The sequence below is a fragment of the Mauremys reevesii genome, linkage group 5, assembly GCF_016161935.1.
Source record: "Mauremys reevesii isolate NIE-2019 linkage group 5, ASM1616193v1, whole genome shotgun sequence".
Lineage (NCBI taxonomy): Eukaryota > Metazoa > Chordata > Testudines > Geoemydidae > Mauremys > Mauremys reevesii.
Genome location: NC_052627.1, coordinates 138,875,984 through 138,886,662, shown reverse-complemented (window position 1 = coordinate 138,886,662; position 10,679 = coordinate 138,875,984). Strand labels below are relative to the sequence as shown.

Here is a 10,679-nt window from a genome sequence, read left to right as displayed (position 1 = left end):
CCCCCGGGGGCAGGGACGCAGGTGGGGGGACCCTGATCACCCCAGGGCGAGGAGTGTGAAGGTGCCTGGCCCCCATAGCCCCAGCATGGAGCCACCGAGAACCAGCTCCTGGCTTGTGGGGCGCCATGGGGCTGGGGGACCCGCTGCGATCGCCCCGTGCTCAGCAGCGACAGAAACCAGCCCCCAGTGCGTGCAGTGTGCTGGGGGGGCACTGGGGCCGAACGCACCGCGCAGCCTGGGAGGGCATCCGGGGAAAGCTGCCGGCGCTGGGCCTGCCCCCCGGACACCCCGTGCCCCCTCTGGGGTGTGTGAGTGAGACAGCTCCCTGCATTGGGGGGGGGCCCTCAGGGGCACAGTCTGCCCCCAGGCAGCCCCCTCTGCCTTGGGCCGGGGTATTTCCCCCATTGTGACAGTCCGGTGCCCGCCTCCGGCTCCTGCTTTCCAGGCAGCAGTGAGTGAATTCGCACCGCCCTTCCCCCGTCCCCCCAGCCAGGCCCATTGTCCCCCTTGTACAGACAGGGACACTGAGGCAAGGCGAGGGGGCGGGACTCAGCTGAGGCCCCACAACTCATCAGTGGCAGAACTGGGAACAGAACCCAGGAGTCCGGATCTCTCCTCTCCTCTCCTGTTGGCTCGTCGAATCTTCTCCACTCCTCTTCCCCCCAAAACACCCCCCCAGAGCTACACAACCTGCCGTGTGTGTACCCCCCCCCGGGAACCCTTCCCCCTCCACTCCCCTGGGCCAGCTCCAACAGTGGGGTGCGGACATCGCGCTATGGGGCAGCCAGCCCTGAGGTCACGTCCAGAGCAGCTCAGCGCAGCCTCCCGCCGGCCAGCCGGGGGTCAGCAGCCTGCGAGCCGCCTCCCCCCAGAGGGACGGGCACCCCGTGTCTGTCTGTCACCCTGCGGGCTCCCAGCAGCTCCGCGGCGAGTCCCAGGCCAGGGGCCACGCGGGGTGGGCTGGGCAGGACCCATGGCTGCCGTCCTCTCTGCTCCCAGCCCCCTCTCCTCCTGCTCCAGCACACGCCCCTCGGAGACCGAGCCGGGGGGCTGCGGGCTATGGAGCCAGGATAGCCCTGGGGCACAGACACGCTGTCCCCAGAGCCCTTTGCCCAAAGTGAGGCCTGTAGGTCCCGCGGCAGCCCCCCCCCCCCGACGACACAGGGCGAAGCGCAAGAGCTCCCAACCGAGCGCTCCATGGCTGGGAACGTGCTCCTGGCGAACGTCCGTGAGCATCTCCTGCACGCGGGCTGCAGGACGGGGGAGGAGGGCAACCACGGGGCGACGGCCATGGCTGGGGACTCGGGACGGAGAGCTCAGTTCAATTCCCTGCCCTGCCAGAGTCCTTGGGTAACATGGGCCAGCCACTCTGTGCCTCAGTTTCCCCTCAGTGCGATGGGGAGACTGGCCCTGCCCTGCCCTGGCTCCCAGGGGTGCGTGAGGATGAAGCCGGGAAAGAGGGATGATACTATGGAGATGGGGCAGACAGTACCCGAGCGAGAGCCCCAGCGACAGCAATTCACACAAACCGTCCCAGGAAAAGCCTTTCCACTACGCGCGCGGTACCGACGGCAAACCCTGCTCCGAAAACCCACCGGCCTTCGCCGCGCGAGCCCCCCTGGGAAAACCTTCCACCCCATCCCCCAGGCCAGCTCCGACAGCGGGGAGCAGCCAGGCTCCAGCAGCCAGCCAGGCGTGTTCACTTGCGAGGCTTCGGGCCAGCAGCCCGATTAGCTGGGGGACCAGATGTCCTGATGTTATAGGGACAGTCCCGCTATTTGGGGCTTTGTGTTATCTAGGCGCCTATTACCCCCCAGCCCGTCCCGCTGTTTCACACTTGCTGTCTGGCCACCCTACCGTTAGCCCCACACTCACACGGGCCCCTCGAAAGCTCGGCTTGGCGGAGCCCGGCTGGGTTGCTCGGGTTAGAACCTGGCTGGGGCAGGGGGTGCGTGGTTCAGAAGCTCCAGGCTGGAAGAAGGAAATAACTGAAGGCCGCGCTGGGCTGGCAGGAGCGGGCGAGCTCACCCGCCGGGCAGCCGGGCAGCCGATTGCCGGATGGCCAAGGAGCCGGCAGTCGCGCCGCGGCCCCTGGGCCGAGCCAGGCTGGGGCTCAAGGCCGTTTGCTCGAGGCCAGCGTTGCCCTGGGGAGCTGCGGCTCCCCGCAGGAGTGAGAGAGGCCGGGGGGAGCAGAGGGGAAAGTGGGGCAGGCCTCACGGCTCTGTCCTCCGGCCCCGCGCCCTGCGCCTGCACCGTGTGGGCGAGGACGGGAGCTCCAGAATCGGACGTAGCCGCCCGCAACGCTGCGGTAACCGAACCGCGCTGGTGCTGCCGCCGCCGCCGCCACCGGGCGGCTGCCTCCCCTTTGCTGTCGGTTCCAGGGGCTGACGGGAACGGAGCTGACAGCTGGATCCCCCCCCCACCCCCCGCTGCAGGTAGGAAGCCTGTTCCGCTGCAGCATTGCTCATGAATAAATCACAGGGAACACAGGTAGGCTGCTCTGAACCCCCCCCCCCCGCCACGCAGCCCCCGCTGCTGAGTGCCGCTCCCATCGGCTCCCTGTGATTCCTTCCTCCCACTGCTCCTCTCCGTCCCTTCGCGGGGAGCGCGCAGTGATCACGCTGCTGCTGTTTGGTTTGGGGGGGATTTTAACCCAGTGTCGCCCTTTGTTTTTCACCTGAAATAGGGCAGCCGGGAGCAGAGGGGCTGGGACTGGGTGGCTCCAGCAATGACCCTGCCCACGGCTGAGACGGTCACAGGAGCCGCCTCGTTAGTCCAGAGGGCTCCCCGTACATGGTGACTCGCAGGAGTCAGTCTGGCGGATCGGGGCCTTCCCTGCCTCTGCTGCCCCCGCGGCAGCCCGCAGCCTGGCGAGCGTCGGTGACGACCCAGCGAGGGCCCTGGCCAAAAGCTGGACCCAGCAGCCGGGTGGGAGCGATTTGGCCGCGGGAGCAGGAGGGAAACGCTGCCCGAGCCAGACCCTTCCGCAGGGTCCGGGAGCGCGCAGCGGGCGACGGCCCAGCAGAAACCCGACCACGTGCCAGACAATGACCGAGAGTCCTCGACCGCCCAGCCGCCCCCAGAGCCACCTCGCTGCCCACGGAGAGACTGGAGTTAAACCGCCCCCACGGGCCCTTTGCTGGGGCAGAGGCGGCTGGAGACACAAAGGCCCACGCACACGGGGCACGGCAGGGGAGCCGCTCCATGGCAAAGGCAGGGCTACAACTCCCCCCTCGCGTGGGCACAGAAGGCAGGAAAGGGAGGGCTCACGACGCCTGCTCTGCCCCGCCCCGCCCAGCCTGCCGTGGTGCCCCGGCGATGGCTCGGGAAGGTCACCCCGTGGAGCCGATTCGGTGACCTGCTGGCCCATTCCCCTGCTCTCCCCCGGGAGGTGTCCCGGCTCTGTCCAGTCTGACGCAGGGTCACGATCCCCTGGCAGAGGCACCCAGGCCTGCCACCCTCCCCTGCCTGTCGGGGAGATCCCGCACCCGCCTTTAACTCCACGCCTCTTCCCCACGGCCGGGGAGGAGCGAACCCAACAGGCGAAGTCGGCGCGCCCGAGGCAGCCGTCACGCAGCGAATGGTGCTGTGGAGACCCCGGCGTGCTGAGTGCCGGCCCGGCTGCCATTAATTATTAAAGGAAATCAGAGCATTTCCTAGCAAACGAGCCCCGCGAATGTCTGTTACAGGAAAGCACCAGCTTCCACTCCCGGCTCCTCCAGGAACAGGGGGCACCAGGCAATTACGCTGCCGCGATTCTTCCTTCGTTAATTCAGAGAGGGGCCAGAGCCCCAGCTAGCGCAAATCCGCAGACGTGGATGGAGCCACTGATTTACACCCGCTGGGCCCTGGCCCTTCGGCTCTGCAAATGGCCACATCGGATCTCCACTGATTTTATCCTCCTGCTGGGAGCCCGCGGGAGGGAATGATCCTGTACTGGCCTGAGGGTGGGGGGGGGAATCTAACGGGTCTTTGCAGGTGGCGACTTGCGTGATTTTACTTTTAATAACCGGCCCCCGAGCGGAGCAGCCCCGGGAGCAACTCCCACAATGAGCTCGGCGATGCGCCCGAGCAACCCCAAACTGCAGCCCACGTGCGGGCAGCCCACGTTCACGCCTGGCTCTGCCAGTGGGTGCCACACCTGCCTGGCGGGCGCTGGCTGAACCTGGTCCATACAGAGACACGAGGATGGGAACGGGGCACCGCAGGGAAAGCCGGGCCCCAGCTGCCCTGGCTCTCGCGGGGTGGGCGCTGGCTGGACCTGGTCAGTACAGAGACACGAGGATGGGAACGGGGCACCGCAGGGAAAGCCGGGCCCCCAGCTGCCCTGGCTCTCGCGGGGTGGGCGCTGGCTGGACCTGGTCCGTACAGAGACACGAGGATGGGAACGGGGCACCGCAGGGAAAGCCGGCCCCCAGCTGCCCTGGCTCTCGCGGGGCGGGCGCTGGCTGGACCTGGTCCGTACAGAGACACGAGGATGGGAACGGGGCACCGCAGGGAAAGCCGGGCCCCAGCTGCCCTGGCTCTCGCGGGGCGGGCGCTGGCTGGACCTGGTCCGTACAGAGACACGAGGATGGGAACGGGGCACCGCAGGGAAAGCCGGGCCCCCAGCTGCCCTGGCTCTCGCGGGGCGGGCGCTGGCTGGACCTGGTCCGTACAGAGACACGAGGATGGGAACGGGGCACCGCAGGGAAAGCCGGGCCCCAGCTGCCCTGGCTCTCGCGGGGCGGGCAGGGACAGGCACTGCCCAGCCAGAGACACACATGCTCCCAGGCTGCTGCCTGACTAGTTCCTTGGCTGGCCTGGGTCTGCCGCCTGGAAACCCGGCGCTGGCCTCCTCCTCGCTTTCAGCATGTGCAGCTCTCAGCTGGCGCCCAGGGGCCAGGCCGGGTTAACCAGCTCAGTGAGGGGACCCTGGTGACGGCCAAGCAGGCCATTTTCTCCAGCCCTCCTTCAGCGCTCGAGGGGTTAATTCAACCCGCAGCACCCCAGCCTTGCGCCCAGGGCTGGAGCGGAAGCCTCGGGCCCCTCTCCAGAGGGCTGATCTGGGTCCCAGCAGAGCTGCAGGGAGCTGGGGGCACACAAGGAAGGCAGGATCAGGCCCCTGGCGTACAGCTCAGCGGGGGCAGCAGAATGGAGGGGAGGGGGCTAGAGCCAGCCCCCAGCTCAGTGACGCTCTGCTCGGGGGAGCTGCTCCCTGCTGCCTGGGGACACAACACTCCTGACAGGGCCAGATCCTTGCCGGGTGTAAATCAGTAAAGGGCCTAAATCTGCTTTAATATGGGAGCGACGTTGTTCTTTTCCACTGCAACAAATTCAAGTGTCTCTCCCTCCCCTGCACAGCCCGGCCCTGCTCTGTTCCTCCCGTCTCCTCTCCTGGCACTTCCCCATCAGGGGCGGCTCTAGCCATTTCGCCGCCCCAAGCAGGGCCGCATGCCGCGGGGGGCACTCTGCCGGTCCCGCGGCTCCGGTGCACCTCCCGCAGACGTGCCTGGGGATGCTCCACTGAACCCGCGGGACCAGCAGACCCTCTGCAGACACGTCTGCGGAGGGTCCACCGGAGCCGCCTGCCGCCCTCCCGGCGACCGGCAGAGCCCCCCGCGGCAGCCGCCCCAAGCACGCGCTTGGCGTGCTGGGGCCTGGAGCCGCCCCTGTTCCCCATCCTCCAGTGCCTCTGCTACACCGGCCCCCTCCCTGCACAGCTCTGGGACATCCCTGCCCTCCTCTGCCCAGCGCCACCTGCCCAAGCGTCCCCGCTGGAGAACGGACCCAGACCAGCTCCACTGAAGTCAAGAGAACCCTGCTGATTTACGCTAGCAGAGGGTTTGGCCCAGGGCATTTCACCGCTCCCCCCAGCCCTCCGTGCATGGCTCATTGTCTCGCACTGGGATCCCGCTGGTGCATTCGGAAAGGCCGTGCGTGCTCCTCCAAACCCTAAGGATTAATTAGCAAACCCTGGGCTGAAAATCCGGCTCGGGGGAACCGTGGTTTTGCCCTGGTAAAATGTCTCCTCAGTCAGGGAGAGGGAATCACCCGGCCCTTGGAGTTAGGGGGTGGGGGGGGACAACTTGGGGAAGGGACGTTGAAAGATTTAAAGGGAAAAACAATCCCCATCAGGAGCTCAAATTGTTCCTGCCTTTGATCTAGTGGGAAAGGGAGACACGGCCCGGCTGCCTGGGAGCAGGCCAAGGCAGCGAGGGCAGGGCCAGCCTCGCGCTCCCAGGAAGGGGCTCGGGGCCTTTCTAACCGCGCCCGGTTGAAGAACTCCTGCATCTTTCTGCCCCGTTGTCCCAGCCCCTGCCCTCAAGCAGAGCCCGCCAGCACCACTAGCCACGGGCAGGAGCTTGGACAGCAGAGTTAATCTCTGGAACAAAAGCCAACACATTCTGTACTGCAGGAAAGCTGCCGAAGTGCGAACCCTCTCCCCCTCTGACCTCAGAATTCAACCCGACTCCCGCAGGATAGCGGCAGGGTTTGGCTACGGGGCCGGGCTGGAAATCTTTTATTAAGCGTAATCTTTGTTGGGTTAGGCACTATGGGAGCCCCGAAAAGGGGGGAGGAATCTTGGAGTTTGTCAGTTTCCCTGTGAACATCCGTCTGGTTCTGCCTGTTATTGCAACCAGTGAGGGGGGACTAAATCTCTCCACGCCATTCTGCCCTGCGTCGCGTGTTTATTTTTCAAGCCGAGGTTCGGCCCTCCCCTCCCCTCCCCTCCCCTCCTGGGCAGGGAGGGTTAATTGCTCAGTGTTTGCAAAGTGCTGACCGGGGCAGAGCCGGCTCGGGGACACACGGGCGCCTCTCTGCTGACCGGAGCTGGGCGTGCGTCTCCGAGGGCAGAATTCCGCTAAGCGCCGCCGCTGTGCCGGACGCTGGAGGGGGTTATTCCCTCAGCCATCAAGGCTGCCTGGCCTAAAAGACGCTTCTGTGGATCAGCCCCACCAAGCCCAGGGGTGGAAGAAGGGGATGCTGAGCCCTACGGGGAGAATAGCAAAAGCACTGAGGAGAGGCAGGGCCCGGCCCTAGCTACAGAAACCTAGCCCCGGTCAGCTGTGAAAGCCCAGCTCCACCCGTGAGCTCCCCTCTCCTCCGTGCCCCGCACACGGCCCTCGTGGCTGGGTGTCGGGCACAGTCTGGGGGGGTGCTTCAGAGACATGGGGCAGAATTCCTGCTAATCTACCCTGCTTTGTCTGGTGCCATCTGGCCCACAGAGAGGGCCTCGGTGTAACCTTCGGGGCTGGAATGCGATAGGTGGCTCTGAAAAAATGTACTAGGTTCAGTTGAGCACTGGAATGGGTTACCTGGGGAGGTGGTGGGATCTCCTTCCTTTGAGGTTTTTAAGGTCAGGCTTGACAAAGCCCTGGCTGGGATGATTTAGTTGGGGTTGGTCCTGCTTTGAGCAGGGGGTTGGACTAGATACCTCCTGAGGTCCCTTCCAGCCCTGACATTCTATGATTCTATGATAAGATAGATAGATAGATAGATAGATAGATAGATAGATAGATAGATAGATGGGGTGGATGGGGATAGATAGATAGATAATAGGACTTTTGTATGGTCACGATGACAGGGTTTTACAAGAAGCCTTTACAATTCTCCAGGAATCGCCACACAAACACCAGCCCCAAACACATTGAATAGACAAAGTCCCGCTCAGCCTGCTGGCTTTCTGCTTAAAAGTAGCCTAGACTCAGAATTAGGAAACCGAGGAAACGGAAGAGCCTGCCTGGGGATAGACCAGACAGGAACTAAGAGCTCTTGTACCGGCTCCTCCGCAATTTGACCCTGGATATTTCAGTTTTGTTTGACAGTTTGAGGTGAGTTTCCAAGTCCAGAATAGCAAGAGGGAAATGATACATTGCACCCAAGGAGCTGCTGGGCCGCACGCTGCAGGGAAGGAGGCCACCTTACACCTAGGTTTGGTCAAGTTCACTGCCTCTTGTTTCAGAGAGAAGGTTGGGAAAATACCCGGCTAGGGAATTCGGCCCAAAGTCAAGCGCTCCAGCCCCTCTCCTCCTCCTGGGACAATCCAGCTGGACAGCGAGTTGGAAAGACAAGCGAGATGCTCAATCATATTATATCAATCTATACCACGGGTAGGCAACCTACAGCCCGCGAGCTGATTGTCAGCGGCGCTCTCACTGCCCAGGTCCTGGCCACCGGCCCGGGGGGCTCTGCATTTTAATTTAATTTTAAATGAAGCTTCTTAAACATTTTAAAAACCTTATTTACTTTACATACAACAATAGTTTAGTTCTATATTATAGACTTATCGAAAGAGACCTTCTAAAAACATTAAACTGTCTGACCGGTACGCGAAACCTTAAATTAGAGTGAATAAATGAAACTCGGCACAGTACAGCTGAAAGGTTGCCGACCCCTGATCCACCCACCCACCCACCCACACTTTATAGATTATCTAATGCAAATTATTTTCATAATCTCAATTTCCCCTCTGCGTAACTGAACTAAAATAATTGCTAAAGGAGAGCAGAAATCAAAGCTTTGGGAACATTCAAGGATCAATCAAAAAAACCAAACAATTTAAATCAAAAGAACCAAAAATCTCTGCCCTCCAAGCACTGAGACATGGGATTCACATATTCCTATTTAGCAACGTACAGAACCAATCTAAAGGGGATGAAGTCAGGTCCACTGTAGGCAGATGTAGCCATCCTACACAACAAAGAGAGGGGTCTATTTGTGCATTGGAAACCTGAAAGTAACGCCTGCCATGCTTCGAGATTTCCATATTAAAATCCATGGTATGGAACATCAATAAAGTCACCAATTAAAAAAACAACCCAACCCAACCCCGCCACATCCACCAGTCCTGAGAACTTTCCCTGACAATTAGAGCCATGGATCTGAAGTTTCAAACCGGTGGGTGTTAAGCAAGGGAGGAGAAGGGGCAAAAAAGGAACAATTTTTTCTGCATCTTGGAGACCCTCAGCTATCTTTGCAACACAGTTTTGCCATTTCAGGCAGAAGTGTTCATTTCAAAACACTTTCCAACTGCCTGGGGAAAGGAAATACAACACCCAGTTTTTAATAATGTGAACTGATCTCCCTTGTCATTTCCAATCAAAATCCGTTTTGATTCTGCTGAGCGATACATCTGAAAGCACTTCTAGTTCTGCACCTTCTGACCTTGCACAGCTTTCAGAGTAACCCCCAAAGTGCATTTCTCCCTCTCCGGCTCCTTGGATCAGAACAGGTTTAAAGGGTTTCTCATCACTAGGCGCAAGGCGCTTCAACAAAACGCTGGTAACTGTAAACTTCCCAAAGGTGAGGGGCAGAGAAGACAAAGATAAAATGTACTAAGAACAATAAGAACCGGGCTCTGAAATTCCTCTTAGTTAATTCTCCTTCCAGGAAGCCTCAGTATTTACTTCTCTGGCGGCTTCCTCACCAACCAGATCAAACAATACAGAAGCCAATTACCAACTTTCCTACACAAACACTCCCCCTCCAGCATGAGGCTGTGGGTCAGGTCTGTGCTGGTCTGGCAGGTGTTATGCCCCCAGCCACAGCGAGCCTTGGGGGGGGGGGGGGCCGGGGCGGCCCCCGGGGCCTGGCTCTGGCTCTGGGGCAGCCGGGTGCCCGCCCAGAGCAGTGCAATGACATTGCTTTGCTGTGAAGTGTCAGGGCTGGGGCAGGTTGGTCCCTTACCTCTGGGCTGCCGTGTTGGCATCCAGGATCCCGGTGCTTTGCATCCAGGACCTCACCGCTGTCAGGCCGCTGCTCAGGGGCTCTTCTTTCATGGTCAGCCCTCCCCTGGGGAGACCCTCCTGGATGGAGAACATCAAAACAGCCTTGGAAAGGGGAGGGGGGGATGAGCTCGCCCCGCAGCGCCCGCAGGCCACCTCCCGGGGGGAGACAGGAGGGAGCGAGGCTCCGCTGGAGCAATGGACACAAAAAGTTTGTTTGGCCAAACTTATAGAAAATGCTGGGGGGGGGTCGAATCCCCAGAGCCCCAGGCAGCGCCCAGAGCCCAGCTCAGAGCAGCAGGGGGCTCTGGGTCCAGGGCAGGATCAGGCCAGTGTCCCTCTGGCCGCTTCCCCCTCAGCCACAGCCCGGGCGCCCCTCGGGTGCCAGCAGCCAGGGCAGCCGCATCTGGGGGTTTGTTTGGGAGCGGAGCGAGGGGTGGTTCGGGGGGCGGGAGGTCCAGGGAAGTTGGGGAGAGGAGCCGCAGCGAGTGCGAATCAGCGGCGGGGAGGGGCAGGGTTTGCAGGGGGCGGAGGGCAGGAAATCCCAGCGGCGGGGCCGGGGAGGAGGCGGGCGGAGGGACGGGGAGCCGGACTCCGGGCGCGGAGCGGGCCGGGAGCCGGGCTCCGGGCGCGGAGTGGGGGGAGGAGGGCCGGGGAGCCGGGCTCCGGGCGCGGAGCGGGGACTGAGGAGCCAGGCTCCGGGAGCGGGGACGGGGGAGCCGGGCTCCGGGAGCGGGGACGGGGAGCCGGGCTCCGGGCGCGGAGCGGGGCCGCCGCTGGTTACCATCCAGGCGGGGGCCGCGGGCTCGGCGCTCGGCGGCGGCGGCAGCAGCAGCAGCAGCCGCGGGCGCTCCCGGGAGCCGCGGGGCCGGAGCGCTGGGCCGGCCGCCTCCCCTCCGCCTCCTGCCGCTGCGGCTCCTCCGCCCCTCGCCGGGCAGCAGCACCATGAGCAGCACCAGCCGCCCCGCCGGG

General features: G+C 62.6%; 1 protein-coding gene across 2 annotated transcripts in view; it reads right to left on the bottom strand.

The window, feature by feature from the left end:
• The window catches only part of LOC120406755 (transcription factor COE1-like), an 88,334-nt gene extending 77,691 nt beyond the window's left edge, over positions 1-10,643 (bottom strand). Inside the window, exons 1-2 of one of the 2 annotated variants that reach the window (XM_039541838.1) lie at positions 10,492-10,643; positions 9,670-9,788 (exon numbers count right to left, since the gene is read on the bottom strand). In XM_039541838.1, coding sequence (XP_039397772.1) covers positions 9,670-9,788; positions 10,492-10,494 — 122 coding nt within the window. In that variant the 5' untranslated portion in view covers positions 10,495-10,643. Of the gene's footprint in view, positions 1-9,669; positions 9,804-10,491 lie in introns of those variants that run through there. The other variant, XM_039541837.1, reaches the window with a different exon arrangement.
• Between the last annotated feature and the right edge of the window lie 36 nt (positions 10,644-10,679).